Source organism: Podarcis liolepis (assembly GCF_965112155.1).
Source record: "Podarcis liolepis genome assembly, chromosome: 6".
Lineage (NCBI taxonomy): Eukaryota > Metazoa > Chordata > Lepidosauria > Squamata > Lacertidae > Podarcis > Podarcis liolepis.
The window spans coordinates 75,566,927-75,591,004 of record NC_139559.1 but is presented as its reverse complement, the minus strand read 5'-3'; the positions used below and the strand labels follow the sequence as shown (position 1 = coordinate 75,591,004).

At 42.3% G+C, this 24,078-nt stretch overlaps 1 protein-coding gene and 1 long non-coding RNA gene across 8 annotated transcripts in view; one reads left to right on the top strand and one right to left on the bottom strand.

Annotated features, from left to right (window-relative positions):
* LOC310710414 overlaps positions 1-24,078 on the bottom strand; it is a 153,884-nt gene that overhangs the window by 99,796 nt on the left and 30,010 nt on the right. The window lies entirely within an intron of this gene.
* Positions 4,688-23,644, top strand: RWDD3 (RWD domain containing 3). 7 transcript variants are annotated; one of them, XM_083511245.1, is made up of 5 exons: positions 4,688-4,897; positions 10,571-10,618; positions 18,390-18,877; positions 20,640-20,737; positions 20,841-23,644. In XM_083511245.1, exons 1-5 carry the CDS (start codon positions 4,813-4,815, stop codon positions 20,953-20,955), a joined length of 834 nt encoding a protein of 277 aa, XP_083367371.1. In that variant the 5' UTR covers positions 4,688-4,812; the 3' UTR covers positions 20,956-23,644. The 7 variants fall into 7 exon arrangements, with proteins under 7 accessions (XP_083367371.1, XP_083367370.1, XP_083367373.1 ...); XM_083511244.1 differs by having other exon boundaries at positions 4,701-4,897; positions 20,622-20,737; XM_083511247.1 differs by lacking the exon at positions 10,571-10,618 and having other exon boundaries at positions 4,703-4,897.

The window sequence follows — 24,078 nt, the reverse complement described above, 5'->3', positions numbered from 1 at the left end:
CTGAAAATGACAGCTATGTTTCCTTTTGTGATGAAATAAAACCTGTAGTTAAGAATTTATGAAGATGCAGATGGTCTCCACTTAATCTGACCTTTCTCAAATTGTAGGTATGAATTAATTGCACAGGATGATGCTATTGTGACTGCATTAACACCACAAATGTCATGGTAGGCCATCAGATACTTGCAAAGTTGAGGAGTCATAAGAAAAAGATTAAAACTCTGTTTACAACATTTAAATCTGCTCTGACCTTTATAAAGTACAGTTTACTTTCCAAAGAAATATGCTGCCTGACTGTATAATAGCAATTAAGCATTCAAATAAAACTTTTTCTTTAACGGTTTGTCTAACAGACTTTTGCATAGTTTTTAAATTTCTCAGACAAAACCCTCACAGTTTCAAGTTTCTGTGAAATGCAGAATTTTGTGGTTTAAAAATGCCTGTCTCATTTATTTTACATCATGCAGGTTAGGGTATACATATTTCAAAAACACCATGTAGGTCATGACTTCTGGGCATACAATATTGAGCTCTTCTTAGTAGCATCTCAGTACTACTGCCTGTCTGTTCTTGTTGCAAATAAACCTACCCCTCTGATCCTTTTGATTTCACAAGCAGTTTGGGTTGTTTGAGCAGTTAGATAAAGGTCATTTAAAAAGAAAAAAGTCACTCAAAAGAAAATGTTCGAAAGGAACTGAAATTCTGGAGGTGTGAAAGTTTCTGCGTGTGGAAAGTCTGAGTGATACATTCCCCAGGTGGGAAGGATTAAGTAACAAGTGTGTTATCCTTGCAGCTAAAGTTACGAGCACATTATATCTTTACCATATGGTCCCTGACATTGCCCCTGCAGACCCACATTAACATTTTACATTACATGGTGGTAAAAAGTGAATGTATTAAGTACCCTTCTGCTAAAATTGCTGCCTATGACACAACTATAAACAGTATTATAAAACAGTGGTTCCCCGATTCCACCCAACTGCAAGGCAACTTGAGGGTCTTGCCAGACTACTTAATTTTTTCCCCTGCCTGCTGTAGCAAATGTGATGCACTGGTGCTAGATGCACTCCCTGCTTTTTAATTGTGCTGTTATTTCTTCTTTTACTTCTTACTGAATTTATTGTACAGAACTCAAATTATATTGTATTTTATGGTAAGAATTCAAATAATCCATAGAATTCAAATTGCAAGACAACAAAATACAATATAAGAAATAAAAGAAGCAATTCAAATGCAATTAAAAATTAAGAACATTTAATGTGATGGATGGGCCGTCGCCCGTCTTCAACCACCAGTCCATACACACACCACAGACCACCTGAATGAAGCTCAGTTCGCAGACCAGTTTAGGAAGCCCTGCTCTAAAACACAGCCATGTTTGGCAGAAAGTGTTATTCTCTCAGTCTGCAGATGAACTTAATGGCTGCATTTTTATACGCAATGAGTGCAGTGCATTAAATGACTTTGTTCAATCCTCTCAGAAGTATGGCATCTATAGCTGAGTTGGATACCAGTTAAATACTTTGAAAAGGATGGATTTTTCTCCATCACATACATATAATGATTGAACAACCAAAGCAGACAATATACATAAAGAGAACAATTACCATACAACATAATAATATAGGTTCTACACAAAATGAGCTTTGTAATAAAGTAAAAAAAATCAGGAGTGAATGAAATGGTTACAATTATTTTAAATGAGGTGTAAAAGCACACGTTGCATGCTTCAGTAGGGAAGACCGTTTTCTTTCCCCCCCCTATTGCTGTAATATTAATTTCTGAACCTTGTATTATTCACTAATACGTCTTTAATCAGTCATTCTGACTACTGGGGATTAATATTGTTTCTGTTTGGGTCCTGAGACCTTGCCAACATTGGTGAGTTTTAAAGTGATAAAATTTCTGTAGAAGAAAGCGGAAAAGATAATATAATATAAATCTATGCTTGAATAGTGCAACTGTGGATGTGCAAATATACTCTCCTCCCTAGCTGCGGGACATGCGTGTTTACTGCACCTTTTCAATTAAGCATCAGTACATCCCAACAGTATGGCTAAAACAAGCCATATTCTGATGGCAGTTCCATTTATCAACACTTATCTTTTATATGTGAATTAAATCTGCAAAGGGCTAAGTTACAAGTGTTCGCATACCAGGAATTGGTAGGCCACACTAATTAGCTGGTATGCTAATAATAAGAACAGCTAATAATATTAGTTTTTTGTGAGCCACACAACTGGATTTTTTTTTAAATAGAAAAGAGTTCCTACACAGTAATAATGTAACAGAAGGCCAAGAATAGACATTCATCTTGAATTTAAATATTTAGCATTTTCACAAGCCTGTGACTACAAGAGAATGTATTACGTTTAGATGGGATTTAGATCTTTGACATGAAGCGGATATTTGCATAGTGTGACAAATATCAAACTGACATTATGCTGTCTCATTTGATGACTTCCAAATGTCAGAGTGCAAGAACTTGTGTGTGGGGACCTCAGTGACTTTAGATAGTGTCAGTTTAAAAGACATTTACATTGACTTATTATTTTTTAAAAATTATTTAAATGTATAAAATGTATTAAACAAAGCATTGTTAAGAAAGGAAGATGGTTGCTGGGGGAGTGCGAAGGGAGGAAAAGATTGTCATAAAAGAAGAAGGTGGTAAGTTTCAGCTAATTTTCATAGACGCCTTCCTGACAGGAGCAAGCAATACTTTGCTGCACTTTTGACAGCCTCTCTTCAACTGTTTCTGTCACCTGCCGCTCATTCCCCTATTAGTTTGTAAATATTTCATACTTACAGGTATGAAATATGTAGACTGCTGAAACATGGCCACACTGCTGTTTTTAATTGTGGGGGGGTTTTTTGCCTTAGTATTTGTAAGTGAATTTTTTGTGGGCCTGCTGCTTTATGTGCAATTATCTTTGCACAGCAGCAGCAGCAAGGAAACTGTGGTTTTGTTAAGCACCCTTTCACTTGGGCAGCTGCGGCCATGGTACCTTGGAAAATGCTTGTTCGGATATATTTCCCACCTGACCCTAAGGGCTCATGGCCCGCCATGATACCTTGGAAAATGCTTGTTCGGATATATTTCCCACCTGACTCTAAGGGCTCATGGCCCGCCACAGCAACTATGAAGGCGACATTTTAAGCACCCACAATAAAATACATATACGTTTTTAGGGAGCCTTGGGAGAAGGTGCTGCTGATGGTTCCCTCCTCTGCCAGTGGACCCTGGCCGTGAGCTTATTCTGGCAGGTGGCTGTGTATAACCACCCATTTATTTTCCCACAATGCTCCAGGATGACACTAGCTGAAAGCAGCGGTGGTCGTGAGGGTTTTGCGCTGCCTTCAACCTGACTGCCGTACAAACAGAAAGTGTGTCCTTGATTTCTTCCTGCCCACACTCTTGCCAATAAGGCACAAGCCTGGGCCCTACCCTGCCCACATACAAATAACGGGCGCAGCATATCTTGGAGCACCTAATTCCCCATAAACTCTCCTAGTTATTAATATCATCACAGGAAGCCTTGTCTCTATTTAGCTGACAGAGGCTTTTGGTGGAGACTTTTGAGATACTTCCCATATAATCCTTCTTAATTGTAGGTAATTGGAGCCACCTCACATGATAATACTACATGGGTTGGGTTGTGCTGTCTATTTTTGCCATGGGTTGTGTTATGTACTGAGTTGAATAGGATCCAAATGCAGCAGTCTGATTGGTCCTAGAACAATAGGATTCAGAATGCAGCAGTCTGATTGGTCCTAGAACAATGCAGCAATATGATTGGTCCGCAGGAGCCACCCAATCCAGCTCCAGGTGGAAGTGAATCCACAACCTGATTGGCCTACAGGAGAATCCAGGAATTAGCCAATCACGTGCGGCCCATTGTGTAATATTGTGTAAATAATGTATATAAAGCAGATATTTTGGGGAAACTTGCATTCCTCACTACTATGAGCTAAATAAAGAGCATGAAATCCACACTTGCCTCTGAGTATATTTCAGGTTGCTTTTTTTTTTTTAGTTGCCACCTTTTATTTCTCTCACCCCCCTCTCTCCACCACCTGCAATATTTCTCTTCTTTTTATCCAGCCTTTTGTCAAAGGAGCTCAAGCAGCTCTTTTCACAACAACCCTGTGAGATAGCTTAGGCTGACACAAGATGACTGGGCCCCAACACCACACCGTTTGAACTCTGTGATGGAGGTGGGGGCAGGATTGGGACTCGGGTCTCACCCTGTTTTACGTGCAGAGCTCTAACCACTATGCCATGTTTAGGACTGAACTACTTTTAGCATTTCTTGGAATTGTTCAAGATTACTTATCTGTGAATTAAAGATTGCCTATTCAACGGAATTCAGTGCCGACAGCGGGCCAGGAAGGTTTCAGATACCTGAGAAGAGTTACAAAGGACCATATAACCATAATTTTCCAATTTGCACACTTTCAGTTTATGTTGTTTCCCATGCACAAGTTTATTTAAAGGTCCTTTGTTTAAAAAAACAATTCTGAAAGCAATCAAACTTCACACTTTAGGAATGCAGAGCCTCTGACTGTTCTTATTGTTAAATTTACAGTGCTTTGTCCCGAAGGAACGGGTTTCTTTTCACCACAAAGTACACAACCTTGGTTATTGAGGCAACCAGAGGTAACCACGAATCAGCTGTCAGCGGCAGAAGCCGCATCCTTTGCCTTTGCCTTAATGAGCGGAGGAGGCGGAGCGCCCCCTTGTGGACACGGGACTCCTTTTCAAGCCCGTCCCCGTTTTCAATCCGGGCGGAAGGGGCGGCGCGTCTCTCTGCCATGTCGGACTTGGCTTTAGAGGAGCTCTCTGCGATTGCCGCGATTTACTGCGGGGAAGATGAATGCGAAGTGCTGGAGGTGTCAGGTGACTGTTTCCCAATCCTAGCACCGCTGGCTTAGTGACCCATAACCGGGAGTTTTTGCTGAGAACCTCCTAATCACGACAGATAGGAGCAGCTATTAGCACACCTGCTTTCAAAACAACACCACGGGGAGGGAAAAAGACCCGTTTGAAAAGCAGGGGTTCCCATAAAAATGAGGAGGGGGAAATTCTGTGCGGCTCCTGGAGGGCAGAGAAGAAGATATGAAGGCCACAGAAGCAGCAAGCGGTAGATGAATTTCAGCTTTATCAGCCCATCAAAATCAGAATTACTTTTGATTCTCATTAGCGAAGATGAACCTCCCCCTTTCAGCAACCCCCTAGTTTCCCCTCCCCTTTGAAATCGTTGCACAGTTTTTAAATAATAATAATAATAATAATAATAATAAGAATGCTTAATCTGTTGTCCAGGTCCCCGTGGTGGCTGCTTCATCAGTTTTTATCCCTATGCTTTCCCTTAAAGAGTATCTTTAAGCATGTGCAGAGTACCATTGTCTGGTTACTGATTTTTCCTGCTGTTTTGTACGCAGCCATGGATAAAGGGGGAACGGGTTGCATTTGAGAAGGGTGTGAGCATAATTGAGAGAAAACCCTGGCTGAAGCCCTGGAGAGCAGCTGCCTGTTGATGTAGACCATACCGAGCTTAATGGATCCACTGGTGGTACTTAGTATATGGTAGCTTCCTATGTTCGGACAAGTGGGAGACGCAGGCTAGCTTGAGACTTCCTGGCCCATGGTCATCCTGTGAGTTTCATGGCTGAGCCCTGGTCTCCCAGGTCCAAATTCGATAAGTCAAGCTACTGCATTATGCGGCCTAAGTTCTTGAGTGCATGGTGGTTTTTAATGGCATAAATAAGCACCAATGCAAAAATAATAATAATCCAGGAGTAGATACACTAGGTAACTCTTGTTCCTGCTTGCTTACGGTTCTTCTTTTTTAAAAGTAGATATATATTTTTTAAAAGGATAAAATCAGTGGTTTGATTTCAGCCAGGGCAGCTGAGACATTGCAAGAACTTTTTTTTCCCTGATGCACTGCCACATTCCTGAATAGGCCCACAAACAAGATGTAATGTGAAGCTGAGGTTCAAAAACAGGCAGAACTAAGTTTGTTGTGTGTGTTATGTGTGTGCAGGTGCTGCCCCTTTTCTTCAAGTTATGCAGTGTTTCTAAAAACATTTTAAGCAATGTGCTGAGACATTCCCTTGCCTTTCTCTCCCCCCATGTAAGTTCCTATTCCTTCCCAGAGATACCCCTTTAAATAACAGACAGCAGCTGCAGAGGAGCAGCAAGTGGTCTGACTGCTCATGTAGGCAACATACCGTATTTTTCGCTCTATAACACGCACCCGACCATAACACGCAAGTAGTTTTTAGAGGAGGAAAACAAGAAAAAAAATTCTAAACGAAACAGTGGATGTATGATTTTTGTGGTTCATGCTGTGGCCACAGACATGTGATCTGACAGTGAGTTTGAAGTAGCCCAATGCAAAAATCCTGAGGATCCATGTGGATCCATGCTTTGTAACCACTTTTTTGCACCACTGTGGCCCCAGGCAACAGTGGGTGCGTGATTTTTTTGGTGCAAGATGTAGCCATGGACATGCTATGTGATCTGATGGTGAATTTGGGGTGATCCAGTGCAAAAATCCTGAGGATCCATGTGAATCTGTGCTTTGTAACCATGTTTTAAGTGGGGAGGGAAGGAAAAGCACTCAAGGGACAAGGAGCACGCGTGGGATGGGTGGAGAAGGATGCTGCTAATAATGAAGAAGAGGGGGAGAAGGCTCCTTTCCTCTCCCGCTTTGCTCCTTTAAAGCAAGCAGGCTCTGCTTTTCTCCCTCCTCCCCGCTCATCCCCGGCTTAGCGAGCTGAAAAACTTTGCTGCTATGTAGCGGGAGGAGAGAGGGACAGAGAGCCTGCTTCTTTAAAGGAACCAACCGGACAGGAGCCGCTTACACTCGTGTAAGCGGCTCCTCTCCCGCTTTGCTCCTTAAAAGAAGCAGGCTCTCTGTCCCTCTCTCCTCCCCACTCAGCGGCTCTTCTCCCGCTTTCCTGTTTCAAAGCGAGCCACGGAGGAGGGAAGGAAGGGGTACCATGGATCCTCTGCTCACAACTGCAGCAGATCCCCCCCCCCGCCACCCGTAGGCATTCCCTCCATAACACGCACAGACATTTCCTCTTACTTTCTAGGAGGAAAAAAGTGAGTGTTATGGTGCAAAAAATACGGTACATGATCCCAGAACTCCAGTTTTCAGAGCCAAGCGGATGTTGCCTTCCTGTGTGTTTTATTGACAGAGAGTGGCTTGATGGTGATATATTTTGGCTTAGATGCGTGCAGTGAGATGTAAGCTGATGCCCACATCCAAAATAAAATACCCGTGAGACTTCTCTTGCATTCCTTTATCTGTACTTTATTGTAAAAAAGGGTGATTGTCTGGGATCAATCAGGTGTTCAGGAAAGATCAAGCGCTTATTGAGTGAGCCCATTAAAAAATGGCCCTGAGCAGCTAACTAACTTGAGCTGTGTACACACCATACATTTAAAACACCTCCCCCCAAAATCCCGAGAGCTGCAGTTCTCAGCACCTTTAAACTACAACTCCCAGGATTGTTGTTTTTTTTGCCAGGAGACGGGGAATGTGCTTTACATGTACGGTGGATACACAGCTCTGTTGATGATATTTGAGAGTCCCTTTCCTCTCTGTCAGCCTTTTCCCCCTCTCCATCAACTGATACCTACTTCCTTTTGTGTCAAGCGGGGGCGGTGGAAGGAAATCCCAATTTCCTACTGGATATGTTTTCTCTCAGGCGTTTTTTGAATCTTAGCATGGGGGGGGGGGAGTTAAAATGATGTAAGTTTTATTTATTTTATTTTTCTCCTCCCAGCTCAAATGTCTGTAAACATGCAAAGTGTTCCCATTCTGTTCCCAACTCTCTTGTAAGCATTGCCCTTGTACCCTGCTTTTCTGTCAACACCTGCTGGCAAGCTGAACCAAACGTTCTCCGTTGCTGCCAGTCGCCTCCGAAGACCCCAAGGCTGCTTTGCACGAGTTTACTGTCGGACTGCTAAACATCACCAATGCACATTAAATATGCATCTGAGTATGTTCCAAAAACAGTTCAGCTGCTTCCCCCACTGCGGTGTGCTACAAATGTGTGGCAATTTCTCTGTTAAAACTCAGCGTCCCCTGCCCGCCCCCCGCAGCATTGTAGCTTTTCAAACAGTGTTCCGGGGGACGTTGCGTTCTTCTGAAACCTACGAGGCATTTTTGAATGAGATCAGTAATGGTAGGCAGACTTTTCCTTTAAAAAAGAGCTGGCCCATCTTTGCCACCTCCAGTGTGCAGCCATAGTGTGGTGGGTGCATTCTGTCCTGGTCTGTGCTTTGCATGAACTGAGCTTAGAAACCTCTGCAACAGACAGAGTGTTCCTTGGGAGAAAAGCGCATGTGAAGGAAGGGATCCCCGGAGATCGAAAATTTGAAAACCACTGCTCTGAGATATTGAGTCAGATTGGATGATCATGCCTCAAACGGTCATTGGATCAATCCACTCAGAACACTTTCACCCCTCCCTTCACTCAAACTGTGGTTAAGCCAGGAATCTCCTGATTAACCATAGTTTCCCATTACATCCAGTTTGAGAAACTATGGTTAACTAGAGACTTCCTGGTTTGTTTACTTACACCAAGAAATGGCTGCATATGCCCTCTAAAGAAGTTGTTCATATTTTGACTTAATAAGCCACTGTATCACCATCTGAATGTGGCCCATTGTGACAGTTTATTTTTCCTTGCTTCTGCATTACATGCATACCTAAAAGTTACCCTAAATAATTAATCCCAGACTCTCTTATAATTAATGGTAGCAAATCCAGCTTGGCTTCTTTTTTTCTCCTTGTCAATTTTTTGATATAAAAAAGTTACACATCTTTACTGTTTCTAACTTTTGACATAGCAGAGAGTCTAATGGGTGTCAATTTTCTGTCACAATTTTTTTTATATATATAACAAATTGTGATGAGTAAATGAATGACACTAGCCAGAATTTGCTTGACTTGCTAAAGGGAATTGTAGAAACTGGAGATTTGTGTTCTGTTTTCCAAGAGTAAGTTCTCCAGGTTTAAAGAGGGGATGGGGAGCTGCCTTTGGCTGGCTAGATCCTTATCTCTCCTTATCTCCTTATCTTTCCTCGTGAGCCATTTTGACAGGTGATCTGGGCCGCAGTGTAGCCATCTCTGCTCAAAGAACAGGAGAAGCTTGCTGTCTTTCTCAAAACGATTGTCATAGGCTGCAAACAAATGCACATTTGATTTATTAACGCATTAATCAGCGAAGGTTTTGTTAATCAGGTGTCAAACCCTATCTTTGGTCTGGTAAGAATATATATTTTTAAAACACAATCAATAACTGTCAAAAGAGGATTATAAAAATTGGACGATAATATGCTATGGGAATGCAGGCAAGACATTTTATTTCCAGCATCAAGCTGGAGATCTTTTGTGCCTCCCAGTCCTGCAAAATGTTCCAGTATGAGATATGTATCAGTTTTGCAAAACAAAACTAGTTTTGCTGCTGTGGATCCCAGGAGTGTCTTTGTAGCATCCAAATTAGATTGAATAATTTATGAAAATGCTTGCTGTTAAAATACAAATCGGCTGTAATGTTGCTTACCCATGTTTAGGGTTGGAAAAAATCCCATATGCCTGATCACTGAGGCACTAGGCCTGGGTGATATATCAATATATCTCCCAGGACCGGTATGAGGAGCGGACCGCGATCACTCAGCAGTATATCACTGGTGAAACCGCCACCGCTCCTGAGTCCCTCTGCTAGTGACTTTCTATAGTGAGTGCGGCACGAGCATCTAATAATTGTTTGCTAACAGGCATATCTTTCTATCTAGGTTTTCTCTGACTCATAAGATTGGACCTTGCTATTGCTTGATTGTTGCTTTTATCTCCATTTTGTATTTTGCACACTGCCTAGATGTTTCAAATATATTCAGCTGTTTGGAAATGCTAATCAACTGAAAACAGATTAGGCCCGTTATTAGAGATGGTTGCGTTAAAATCAAGGGACGTGAATGGGTCAGAGTAGAGATTTCTTGAGGGTTGGTGGGTATGGGGTGCTCTCCCTCCACTCAGTCTGTAAAAACATCCGAGTTTTCTGAAGCTTAGGAGTGACCCGCTCAACATGCAGCAGGCGTTTTATTGAAAATGATGTGTGAATGAATTTAAATCAGCTAATTAACAAAGGTCTGCTTTACTTTTTCTTGTCTGGCCTCAAAGATTAGTGTTGCCGATAGACCGACATAATTTACTTGTTAATCCACTCTCTCGTCCTCCTCTATGGTTTGCTCAGCTATCTTGCCATAAAACATATATTTGTTCATCAAAATTTGGATTTCTGCAGGTAATGCTCAGAAATGCACAATGAGTGGGTGACACAGAAAGCCAGCAAAAGGAAAAAAAGGAGGGGTAGAGAGGGAGCCCTTTCTAGCTGACACCAAACACAGAAAACAATTTGAAGTATGCCAGCACTAAATTTACTGATGATAAGCATGCAGCTAGGGGAAATGAGTGAGAATGTGCTGGGTTTCCAACTTATTAGCACAATAAATGTCAACAGAATGGTAATTTACTGCGCTCTATTTCAGATAGCGCCTCTTGTGAAAGAGTCAGGCAAATAGAAGGTTCTATTACAGGTAGGTAGGGAGACTTCTTGTAATCCGCCAACTTCAGCTGCCAGCGCCCCTTCTGAGTCAGGGCTGTTATCATGTTCAGCCTGATATGTCAGTATTATTTTGAAATGTGCAAGAAAAATAACCCCAAAGCAAACTCGAGGCACAAAGGTGGCCGGCTGGTTTTGCATTGCAGGCCGGATAAGGAAGATAATAAGATACAGGACATTGGTATTGGGTTAAAATAGGCCTCAGCTTTATAGATTGCAGGTGTAAGTAGGCTTTGGCGAAGGCATTGGGTATGTATCTCCTTCCTTTTTTTATTTATTTGCATTTTATTTATTTGTTAACATTCTTATATTACATCAGTAAACGTTGTCATATTACATTACAGGACTTACTATAATATAATTTCTAACATGTATACAAAAATTATATACAAATTTTATATACCTAGAAAGAAAATGAAACAAACAAACAAACAAAAGAACAAAGAGAAGAAACAAAAACAAAGTCATCTCCTCCTAATGGATTAATTGGCCTGCTCGACCCTGGATTTTGGCGTACATTGAATCAGTCCTACCAGGAGTGTCATATTGGAAGGTTGCTGTAGCCTCACAGCCCCTGTGTGGGCTTCTGGACAGAGACACCCCCTCGCAGACCCCTTTAGCGGGGTACCCAAAAGGCTAAGGATCCAGCCCAATGCCTTATCCACCATCAAGTTATGATTGCTGGCAAAAACCTCCCAACTGGCCCAATTTGTCTGCAGGAAAAAAATATCCTTCCCTGGCTTCCAATACAGCAACTCTACAATTCTGTGCTTCAGTGTGTATTCCATGTGGACTGACCCGCTCTCCTTCGGGCAGGACCAAATCTGATTCTCAGGGCGAAGGATCCAATGCCAAACCCAAATGGATGGGTCAGGCGTGGCCTCTTTATATAAGAAATAGGTGGACCTTACCTGGAACCTGGGTCAGTCAGGTCCACTGCTGCTGCCATGCTTTCCCCTAGCCAACTTGAAACTGGTCTGTTCAAATGGGGGATGCCCTGTCAGTTTGTATTTCTTAGTACAGAAAGTATTGATCTGATGAGTGGAGATCTTTCCTATTCTACTTAGTTCAAGAATGTTCTGGAGGGTTTCTTTCTGTGTGAAAGAAGCAGGCAGAAGGTTTCTGATGTTTGGGTTATTCCTTCTGGGAAGCTGAGTACAGCTGGTTTAAACTGGTTCTGTTATCCTTTCTGTCAAGGTCATGCTGACTATAACAGTCAGGCCAGGAGGAGCCTGGGTTTCACACTTTCTCTTTCTGTCTCTTTGTTCTGGTGTGGTGTTCTGTTCTGTATGCTATAGTGTTAAGGTTCAGTCTTATTATAAGTTATAAGTAAGTTTAAGTTAAGTCTGCTGCAACTAGATTGCTTATGGACTGTGCCTATCCTGAATGTATTGGATTTGTGACCATTATGCTCATTTGCCTTCAGTAGCAGTAAAGCTCTGCTGGGTGAAGTACAATTACCTCTGGTCTTTTTTTGGGGGAACTCTGCAACGTGTTTAAGTTTTTTCCTCCTCACATGATGTGCCCGGCATTCTGTGCGGCCATGCGGGGAGGCGCTGACATCTCCCAGTGGCTGCATGTGGTTGGAAAATGGCATCAGCAAGTGAAACGGAAGACTAGGGTTGCAGTTTGATATGCTGTAGGCCAGGGTTGGGAGATCTCTTGACAGCAGTCCAGATCATGAGACCTTGAGGCCTCATGATTTAGACAATGGTAGTCTCTCCAAGATCAAACCGATCCATTCTGAAGGAAATCAGCCCTGAGTGCTCACTGGAAGGACAAATCCTGAAGCTGAGACTCCAATACTTTGGCCACCTCATGAGAAGAGAAGACTCCCTGGGAAAGACCCTGATGCTGGGAAAGATTGAGGGCACAAGGAGAAGGGGACGACAGAGGACGAGATGATTGGACAGTGTTTTCAAAGCTACCAGCTTGAGTTTGACCAAACTGCGGGAGGCAGTGGGAGACAGGAGTGCCTGGTGTGCTCTGGTCCATGGGCTCATGAAGAATCGGACACGACTAAACAACAACAACAAAAGTCTCTCCAAGCTGTTTCCCCTTCCTGATGCTGCTCTGTGGTTGGCTTTTCTGTATTTGCCTATCAGTCAGTGCCTGTGTCCCTCTTGTTTCCTTGAAAGTGCCCATGGAAGAGAGGTGCAATGTCTTTCTCTTAGGGCAACGCAGTCTACTGAGAAGGAGACTCCATTTCTCGGCATGCTGTTCATAGTGCTCAGGGTTGTCTGAACCATTTCAGCTCATGTCACTCACTAAACCGTCTTCGTCTGTTGTTTGGCAGAGGGCACTGAAGCTTGCGAAGCCGTGTCAGCCGTGAGGAAGGGGCGGGAGGCAGGAATCAGACATAGCTCCATTGCCCATCCCATGAAGCTGAGGTAGATCTTGGGAGGTAGGGAAGAGACAAGCCACTTCAAAAGAACTCATCTGAAACTTGGGACTGCTTCGCTGCGTCTTTCAGATCTGTCTCTCCCAACCCCTTCAGAATGAATCAAGTTGACATTTTAGCAACTTTTTGAAGGAATGGGGTGAAGTGGTTGGAACACATCAAAGAAACGATGTAGTGAAGATCTGAAAAAAGAGCACCTTTCATCTTACACCCTAACTTTTTTCTGTTTTAGTAGAAGCAGATGAGATCCTTGTCCCCTCTTAATTTAGCAAAAGCACCGCTATTGTTTCACGCTGGCTGCATTGCTGTTGGAAAACAGCACAGTACAAAAAAAAACACATGCCGTTCTTCTCCTTTTTTCCATTGCCTTTGATTCAGGCGATTAGTCTGATGACAATAATGAAACTCAGCATTTTTATAGCACGTTCCGAGTGTTCAAAGTCTTTTGTGTTGCAGTAATTCTTTCAGCAGCTCTCTAGAATATAGGGCTGTAATGGCAGCGTTGCCAGTTTAGTGGCTATGGCTGAGGGAAGATTTCAACTGGGAGCTTCCCGGCTCACAGTTTTAGTCACACAGTACCATATACACTGGGATGCGGGTGGCGCTGTGGGTTAAACCACAGAGTCTAGAACTTGCCGATCAGAAGGTCGGCGGTTCGAATCCCCGTGACAGGGTGAGCTCCCATTCCTCGGTCCCTGCTCCTGCCAACCTAGCATTCGAAAGCACGTCAAAGTGCAAGTAGATAAATAGGTACTGCTCCGGTGGGAAGGTAAACGGCGTTTCCGTGCGCTGCTCTGGTTCGCCAGAAGTGGCTTAGTCATGCTGGCCACATGATCTGGAAGCTGTACGCCGGCTCCCTTGGCCAATAAAGCAAGATGAGTGCCGCAACCCCAGAGTCGGTCACGAGTGGACCTAATGGTCAGGGGTCCCTTTACCTTTACCATATACACTTAAAATAGAAGAAAAAATTATGGTACTTTGAAGAACCGCTTGCAGGTCGGTCGTTTCTGTTGGTTTGGAAGTTACGTATTTTCAAGCAAGTTTTGTGCATAACTAGGGTTTCAGTGGATAGTCTGGGATCTTGTGGTCTGGGATCTCTCCGACTTTATTCTGTACTGCCAAAATGCCTGTTTTTATGACAAATGTACGTGTAAAGCAAAGGTTCATAAATTGTAGGGGTCTTCTATAAAGGGTACTGTGAACTATAACTTAGCTGGGATAACTCAGTCAGTAGAGCAGTAGACTCTGAATCTCAGAGTCATGGGGGCCGAGCCCCCTGTTGGGCAAGAGATTCCTGCGTTGCAGGGGGTTGGACTAGATGACCCTTGCGGTCCCTTCCAGCTCTGATTCTCTGATTCTCTAAGAAGAACTGTGCTAGACCATATCCAGAGTCCATCTAGGCCAGTCATATGGTTCAGAAAGGTCCACAAATACCGTAAGTCATGAAGTCAACAGTGCTTCCTTGTAGTATATTTGTACCCATAGCAACTGGTATTCATTTAGGGGTACCCTGTCTCTCAACAGTATTATTCATTTATTTTATTTTGGTTTTTTAAAATATGCTGCTCTACTTCCCAGTTGGGAAACCAGAGTGATGCACAATATTAATGAAAACCACCAATGCAAAATAATTTACACCATCATTATCATTACCTTTTTTTTAAAAAAAAACCCTCACAATCTTCTAATAGCCATTGAAAGACAAATTTGTGGGGCTAGGCTTAAAGCCATTCCCATTTGGTAGCAGTCAGTTCCATAAGCTGATTATGGGTGTTTGTGAAGAAATTTGTTCTGGCTTGACTCTCTTGCCAGTTAGTCAGTTTCATTTGATGACCCCCCAAGTGGTCTCTGTCTCTGTCACACTCTCTCTCTCTGGATATTAGAAACTTTATCTTCGTTTATTTTCGCCAGCATCCAGGCCGGTCAGAGCAGCTTCGTCACGCTGGCCATGTGATCCGGAAGTGTCTCTGGACAGCGCTGGCCCCCGGCCTCTTAAGTGAGATGGGCGCATAACCCTAGAGTCGGACACGACTGGCCCGTACGGGCAGGGGTACCTTTACCTTTACCTTTTACTTTGCAAAGGCAAAAATTCATTCCCTAAACCCCCATACCAAATGACTGGCTTCTGAGGGAGAAAATTGGGGACACCCCCAAAGGGGGAAAACACCTCACCCTCTTGAAGCAGGTGACTATTTAGGAGATATGTTTTATTTCACTCCTGTCCCAAATCCACAGCTCATAAACAGTCAGCCAGTGTTTGCCATTTGCCTACCCTTGGTTCTGTTTCATGGCTGGAAACTGGCTCTTATATAAATATAATATCAGATAATTCTCCATCAAACCAAACCTTACAATCTTCTAATTGAGAGTCGTCTTAATTGATTTTTCATTGTCTCCTGAAAATCTTTTGTTATGTACTGAAGTTCTCACACTGGGCCAGCAGGGGGATACTGTAGATAGTTATGCAAATGAAGGATCGAAAGTGACGTTCAGTGATTGGATAGTTTGTATGCAAATGAAGGATCAAAAGTGACGTTCAGTGATTGGATAGTTTTAGAAAGTTGCAACAGTTACGTTGTTCTGGAGCTCTATATAAGCAGGCTGACTGAGCCCTTCAGTTCAGTTCTGTTCTGGCATCTGAATAAAGAAGAGCTGTTTGAAGAATCTCTGTGTCGTCTGATATGTTCACCCACAACTTAACATCTGTCTTCCTGTAATGTCTGAACATTAGCTGTAAGTTTTTCTTCTTCTGTGGGACTGGGTTTTATCTTGCCAAAGACTTGTGAACTTTCCCCCTTTCTGAAGCATTAACAAGAATTGTGCAGCATTTGACAACGTTTAAAGCAAAAATTAAACGTTACTGTAAAGCCATCATTTTTGCTCAAACTGCCAGTTAATGTTAAGCATGCACTTCAAATTGCCCTCTTACCATTCTTTTTTTGTTTTGCAGGAAGCAAACTTCAGGCAACAGTGATCTAGATATAGGGGGGTTAAATCCCCCAACATAAGAAGTTGGGGGTATTAATCCTTCTTTCTCTGCACCGTCCTGCCCTATCTGTGTCTAAGGGTCTATTTGCTGTAAATAGTTTGACGCTTAAGCAACATGACTTTCCTCGCATGATTAAAAAAAATCAAAGTCTTGCTAATTCACCCTCAAAGAGTCCTGGTTTATCTTAACTAATAGTTCTTGATTAGATGGAATCCATATTTGTATTCCCAAGACTTATATTGAATTTCACTAACACTTAAACAGGCCCTTCCACATTGCTTTCCATTCAAGATCTATTGCTATGAATTCAGGTCCTGGATTAAATTCTTACAGGTGTGTTAAAGCATTCATCTCTTCTTTAATCCCTAAACTAAAATGCTTAGGGTAACAATTGGCTGTATGACTTCCCTGTTAAGCACAAAGGACAGAGAAGTACCAAAGGCAGAATTCAGGAACCTTAGTAAGCGTAATATCATTTAGACACTCTTTTTTTCCTTTCCTTTCTTAAAGTTGTTTTGAGCACTCTCCAGTGTGACTTGAAAATGATAGGCTTGGCCTGATTACTGATTTTCCTTTGCCTGAGAGCCAGTGTGGTGTAGTGGTTAAGAGCAGTAGACTCGTAATCTGGGGAACCGGCTTCGCGTCTCCGCTCCTCCACATGCAGTTGCTGGATGACCTTGGGCCAATCACACTTCTTTGAAGTCTCTCAGCCCCACTCACCTCACAGAGTGTTTGTTGTGGGGGAGGAAGGGAAAGGAGAATGTTAGCCGCTTTGAGACTCCTTAAAGGGAGTGAAAGGCGGGATATCAAATCCAAACTTCTCTTCTTCTTCTTCTTCTTCTTCTTCTTCTTCTTCTTCTTCTTCTTTGGGAAGTAGCCTATCCAGTTCGTAATTCACATAACAACATGCCACAATGCTTTGCCATTTATATATTGGTTTTTGAATGTCCAAAATGCTTCATGTAATGTTTTATTTACATAATTTATAACTTGTACCTTCAGCATATTTCAGGTTGGGAAACCATGCTAAGAAATATTTGTTGTATTTGTTACATTTATATATCATCTTTTCCTGCAAGGAGCTGAAGGCGATATTCATGGTTCTCCCTTCCCCATGTTAGAGACAGTGATTGGCCCAAGGTCACTCAGTGAACTTCATAGCCAAGTGGGGGTTTGAATCCTGCTCTCCCAGGTTACACCACCCAACATATTCAGGGTGGATGCAATATCTTAGTTTCTCAAAAACAGCTCAGTGTGCAATCTTATACTTGTTTTGTTGTTTTTGTTTTAACTATCTATTTGTGCCTTTACCTTGTATTTTTATCCTGTGAACCCTAAAATCTTATGATGAAGGGCAGTATTGTCAGTCTAATAAATAAAATAAGTAATGGAAATGAAGAAGTAAATCCTATTGATTTAATATGGGTTACTCCCAGGTAAGTAGATACTGGATTACAATCTTAGTATTTTAGCCACTGCATCAAGGGTAGTAAACCTCAGGCCCAGGATCTAGATGTGGCCCTCCAGGCCATTTTACCTGGCCCTCAGGCTTCTAACCAAATCCTTCGCTCTCAGGCTGCACCGCTAACTGGCCCTGATATTTCCGTTGGTGATATTTCCTGGTTGGACTGTGTTAATGAACTGGGATTATATGTTCACGAACTGGGATTATTCTAGTGTCATCTGACCACATCTACTTTAGCTGTACAAAGTTGCCCACAAATGAATATGACCCTCAGGCAGAAGCAGGTTATCCACCTCTGCTCTGCATGGTACACTTCACATTTGATGTGTGGATTTTGTACTTGGTGGCGCTGTGGCGCTGTGGGTTAAACCACAGAGCCTAGGACTTGCTGATCAGAAGGTCAGCGGTTTGAATCCCCGCGATGGGGTGAGCTCCTGTTGCTCGGTCCCAGCTCCTGCCAACCTAGCAGTTCAAAAGCACGTCAAAGTGCAAGTAGATAAATAGGTACCGCTCCGGCGGGAAGGTAAACAGTGTTTCTGTGCTACTCTGGTTCGCCAGAAGTGGCTTAGTCATGCTGGCCACATGACCCGGAAGCTGTATCCCGGCTCCCTTGGCCAATAAAGCGAGATGAGCGCCGCAACCCCAGAGTCGGCCACGACTGGACCTAATGGTCAGGGGTCCCTTTACCTTTACCTTTATCCCTCCACAGTACAAAAATAATCTCACACCAGACATTTTATAGTTTTATGAAATATTAATAGATCATTCAGGTCCGCCCCCCTCGAGAGTAAATAAAGCTTTTTTCTGAGGGTAAGAACGAACAAACAAACAACTGTTGCAAATATGTTAGTTGACTCTCAGTTGATCATTGCTTTTGGATGCTTTTTCAGAGACGGAAGGAATCACGTTTAGGATTCAGACCAGCGCAAAAGGACCTTTGGGCGCAGATATATTGTTGAAGCTGTTGTTTCATTTGCCAATTGGTTACCCATCAAGCCTGCCGAATATCTCTGTTAGCTCTGAGCAGCTTACAAGGACGCAGTGTGCAGCCGTGAAAGGGAGATTACTCGAGGAAGCAAGGAGGCATTTTTCACAGCCCATGGTACACGAGCTGATTCTCTGGATACAGCAGAATCTTAAGCATGCTGTCGAGCAAGCTGAAACTTCAGTCTGCAGCGGGGAAAGTACTCTATCAACAGACGGACCTGAGGAGGATGGTGTCTGGATTGCCCTTCTGCGTTTAGATCATATGAGAGCGAAGGGAAAATATGTCAAAACAGTAGAAAAATGGTGTGCAGATCTAAAGCTGACTGGAAGACTGATGTTCATGGGCAAGATGATTCTGATTCTTCTTCAAGGAGACAGAGCGAGCATTAAGGTGCAGACATTGCTCTGATTTGCCGGTTCGGTTGCTGATAGCTCAGAGAACTATGTCAGTTCAAATACATTCAGGTTGTTGTTTTTTGTATGTTTGTTAGGCTTTTTGTGAAACTGGTTGTTTTATTAACAACAATGTCTTTTTAAAGTTTAAGCTCTGTGTCCCGCCCCATGTCCACCCCGCATGCCCTTTGTATTTAGAGCAGAGTTTCCCGAACTTGTGTCTCCCGCTGTTTTTGGACTACAACTCCCATCATCCATAGCTAGCAGGACCAGTCGTCAGGGATAATGGGAATTGTAGTACTCAACTATCTGGAAACCCAAGTTTGGGAAATCCTGATTTATAACAAGATTTAGCATTGGGTTAAGAGGATCTGGTCAGCTGTTAACTTCAGCAGGGAGCTTATTTCTTAATTGAAGAAGAGCCAGCAATATTAGCCCCGTCCACTGATTCCCCCCCCCCCCCCGGCAAAGGGATCTTTTAATCCTCATTTCTCCAGAGGAAACAGCAACACTGGGTTAGCCAAGAGCTGTATCTTGGCTGGCATTTGCCTGCATTTTCCTCACACATGGAAGAAATCTGCTGAATTCCATGTTGGGAAAACTTTGTTCTGAACTTCTTTGGCAATTTGCACAGGATCTTTGCTTGGGAGGAAAAAAGCTGGTTTTCAGACAGGAAGCTGGTGGGAGTCTGAGGCCCACTGTGTCCTATTCCTATTCTAGGAACAGATGGAACCAAATAATAATAATAATAATAATAATAATAATAATAATAATAATAATTTATTATTTATACCCCGCCCATCTGGCTGAGTTTCCCCAGCCACTCTGGGCGAAACCAAACAGACGTCTGGTAAATAGTGACCATTGCACTTCCACATCCCTTAGAGACTAATGCATATGATTATGGCTGCACTATGGAGAATGGTGTTTTGTCTTCCTGCAACAAGTTTCTTCATAGTCAGTGTAGCAGAATTGCAGTGGAAGCCTGTTTTCTAAGATAGATTACATAATTTGGATCAGGATAAGCCAACTGCAAACCTAGACATAACTAGGATTTTTTTTTTAAAAAAGGGATAAGTATATGTAACATAACCATAGAGGTAGGAAGGTCGAATGACTCTGTAGACTGCTCATAAATGTTTGCTCTTTCAAAATGTAACTTCCTAATATGTCTTACTCACTTAGGGATTTCTATACCACCGTTTACCAAATGGTCACAGGTTGGTTTGTAAGTTATGAAGATCATAAGTGCAGAATGTGAAACACTAAAACAGCAAACTAAAATAATACCAACAGTGGGTTGTTATCCAAAGTAGCGCTAATTACATCCTTGATGGTTTTAAGAAGTTTGTGGGTAGCTGCAGTTAAGAACACTGGAAGACTTGGTGCATCTAATAATAATAATAATAATAATAATAATAATAATAATAATAATAATTGGCCAGCACAACTGGAGCATGTCACCAGCGTTCCCTCATGTATCCCATCATGGGTGTATATTTTCCATGCTTTACATGGAAACACAAGTGTAACACTGGTCTTGCAACTTCAGACTTCACCTGGTCTTTCTACCTTTAGTCCTAAGAACCTTGAGACTTTGACCAGGGCAATGCTAAGGACGAACTCCCTCCCCTTTTTATTTTTATTTTTCAGCAATAAAGTTTAATCAACAGGCTCTTACAGTTGACGTTTCATGTTCTGATGTTGTGTGGGGGTTTTTTGTGTGTGTTTGTGTGATTTAGGAATATCTTCTTCTTCAGAAAACCAGCAAGGTGGATGTGGATTCGAGCGGAAAGAAGTGTAAAGAGAAAATGATTAGCGTTCTTTCAGAAACAAAAGCCCAGGCAGCACACAGAAGGTATAATTTAGCACTGTTTCGGCTAGAAAAGCAGCTTTGAATTGATAATTACATTCTGACACGGAAGCAGGCATATTCATGAAGTCTTTCTTGTACAACATAGGTTTCAGGCATTTGAAGTCAAAGAGTACTCAACGCTGGGTGAGCTGCAAAATGAATTCAAGGCTGCGGGCCTGGCAGAACTGTTCAGCGAGTTTGTGCTGGCTCGCTTGAAGTAATTCTGAAGCGGGCACATGTGGCTGAGACTAAAACTGTCATTGAACGTATCAAATGGATGCCGAGAGAAGGTAAAATGAAAGGTTTTGGTGGAGGACAGCTCTGAAGTGTCTCTTGCAAAATGTCAGGAAGAAGCTGTCTCCTTGGGAAGTTCTCAGAACTGGTGATGTTTTTGATTGTGACAACTCTTTGCTGGAACACTTTGCGTATTAATGATATTTAAAAACCGTAGGTCAGATGGGAAGCATGAGCAGCACAGAAATCACCCTATTCTTTGGGATCAGGGTGGATTGTTCCTCCTTTCTTCTATAAATAAATGATCTTTGAGAGTAATTTGTTTCCAGTGTGACATTTTTTTGGATATGTTTATGCTACTTGAAAAGCCGTACAAGAACCACCACCCTTTTCTTTCCACCACATTTTAAATGAACTCTGTTGGGAATAAAGAAAAATGGCAATTGTTTATACCTCATCTCTAGCCTGCCTTTCTGTTCTAGGAGTTCCCAAAGCAGCTTAGGCTGCAGCCCTGTGCACAAACTCCTGGAAATAAGTCCGACCGAACTCAACAGGACGATTTTTCCGAATAGACATGTGTAGGATGGGACTGTTAATTTGTGAATAAGATGTTGCATATCCAAGACTGCAGCCATTTTAAGTTTTATTTGCTCTTGTTTAGATTTGGGGAAATGAGGGGAAATAACTTCACAGAGATGACTTCTTGGTCGAACCCTTTCACGCTCAGGTTTTCATCTACCACCATTCTAATTATGATTTTCTTTTTTTTAAAAGCCTGTATTTCCCCTACAACTTATTTAGCTCAGAGGTGGGGAACCTGTAGCCCTCTGAGCAGCGGACAGGGATGCTGGGAGTTGTAGTCTTGCATTCTCTGGAGGGCCATTTTATAGCTAGTCACTTCCTTATATAGTGGTACCTCGGATTAAGTACTTAATTAGTTCCGGAGGTCCGTTCTTAACCTGAAACTGTTCTTAACCTGAAGCACCACTTTAGCTAATGGGGCCTCCTGCTGCTGCCGTGCTGCTGCTGCTGCACGATTTCTGTTCTCATCCTGAAGCAAAGTTCTTAACCTGAGGTAATATTTCTGGGTTAGCGGAGTCTGTAACCTGAAGCGTCTGTAACCTGAAGCGTATGTAACCCGAGGTACCACTGTAGATGACTGTAGCATTCCTATGTCAGATGTATCACCACCTCTAACAACATCTGGAAGACTACAAATTGACTTCCTTTCTCTAGAAACCTGCGTCTGGCTGTGGGTAGCCCTTAACAAATTGTGGTGCATTTCTCCCCCACCCTCTGCTTTTGTGATACAAAACGGTGCTCAAACACATATAGAAGGTGGTTGACCTTCTTTGGAGTTCATCAAGCTGGAATGAGCTTTGTGATTTCCCCCCCTTCATTTCAAAGCATATGGTTGATGTCATTTCAATCCACACTTGCTTATTTACTGCGACAATAGTAAAAAAGAGAGGGGGGAAAAGAGTGTGTGTGTGTGGGGAACCTCTTTCAGTTTTCTGTGGCAGATACTTAAGCATTTCATCTACAGATGAAATGGGTTTGAAATGGCTCCTCGACATCAGATTTATAGCTCGTGTGTTTCAGATGGCAGCATCTGCCTTTGTGACATTTAGGAAACAACCATAAAACATGGATGTTTAAAAGAAAGGAGGGGTTGAACATAGCACAGCCTTGGCTGGATCGGACTAAGGCAGTGTTTCTAAAACCTTTGATACAAGGGGCCCATTACACCTCTGACTATGTGGTATGCTTCACCTTCACACTTCAGATGCTATCCTAATACTTTCATCCCTCCATCTCTCTGGTCTCATCTAAAACCCATTATCATCCAGTACAAGTTAAAGAGGCCCTTTCAAGAGATACCATGAAGATGGCACTATAATTGCAGGTGAGATGTCTGGTGCATGACACCAGTTGAAGATGTGTGAGGGAATCTTTGACCCTCCAGATATTGTTGAATGACAACTTCCATCATCCTTGGCCAGGCATGATGGGGCTGATAGGATTTGAGGTTCGGCAACATTGGAGGGCTGCGGGTTCCCCATACCTGGTCCAAGGAACTACTTTTCTCCCCCAATGTTTCCAGATGAAGAACTGTGAGGGGAGAGAGACTTTGTGCTGGCCATCAGGCAATGGCTTTTTCCACCCGCCTTGCCCCACCCTAGGAGCCCTTTCCAGACCATGACTTTGAGAACAGCAGAAGCAGCTGGGAAGAGAGGAGAGGAGTTCAGCGATATTCCATTTTAAAAATATATAAATTGTGCATCCTTGTTTCTCAACTTGACCCTTTTACATGGTTTTGTATTTTTTTTTGGTGTTTTATGCGTTGTGACTTGCTGTTATTTTTATTGACTACAGTTTAGGAATGCTTTATTGTAAATGGCTAAATGTAAACTGTTTAATAATTATTTGCTGATATTTTATTATACTGTTTACTATTCCAATGGATTATTGAATATTGCTTTATTTTATATAAGTTGATTATTCTAAAGATGTTTTCGTTACGACTTTTTTTGTATGGGATCAGATTGTTATTAGTTGTGCAATCTTTGCTGTCAGTTTGGTTGTTCCTTCAGCTTGTCACCTGCCTTGCGTATAGTAATATAGAAAGGCGGTATGCAACTTCAAAGTGAAATGAAATTAAATGTTGCCAAACGAGCTGCTTCTGTGCCCTTTTATATACGTACACCTATGTGATCTACCACTTTTCATGGCAAACTCTTCTAACCATACTGTGTAACCAGTGTACAATTTGTTTGCTCCATAGTGATAGTGAGCTTTAACATGGGTGATGCCTAAACACTGTTATCATTGTTCCACTACATCGCTAGTAGTAGTAAGCAATATTTGTCAGCGCCATCTCTCCAACCTAGTGAATTCAGCACTTGGTGGCGGCTAGGCTAGTCAATGCTTTAATCACTGATAGATAGATAGATAGATAGATAGATAGATAGATAGATAGATATCTTTATTGTCATTGTCCCATGCAGAACAATGAAATTGAAAAACTACATAAAACTACATAAAAACTACATAAAACATTCAAAAACCCCTAAAAACTCTAAAATCCCATTTTAAAATACACTATACTA

Bases quoted from the DNA above. Each gene is read 5' to 3' on its own strand.
- RWDD3 (XM_083511244.1), top strand. From the start codon at position 4,813: ATGTCGGACTTGGCTTTAGAGGAGCTCTCTGCGATTGCCGCGATTTAC. The intron at 10,619-18,389 runs GTAGGTAGGGAG...ATGCTTTTTCAG, and splicing joins AATAGAAGGTTCTATTACAG to AGACGGAAGGAATCACGTTT. The intron at 20,738-20,840 runs GTATAATTTAGC...TGTACAACATAG, and splicing joins GCCCAGGCAGCACACAGAAG to GTTTCAGGCATTTGAAGTCA.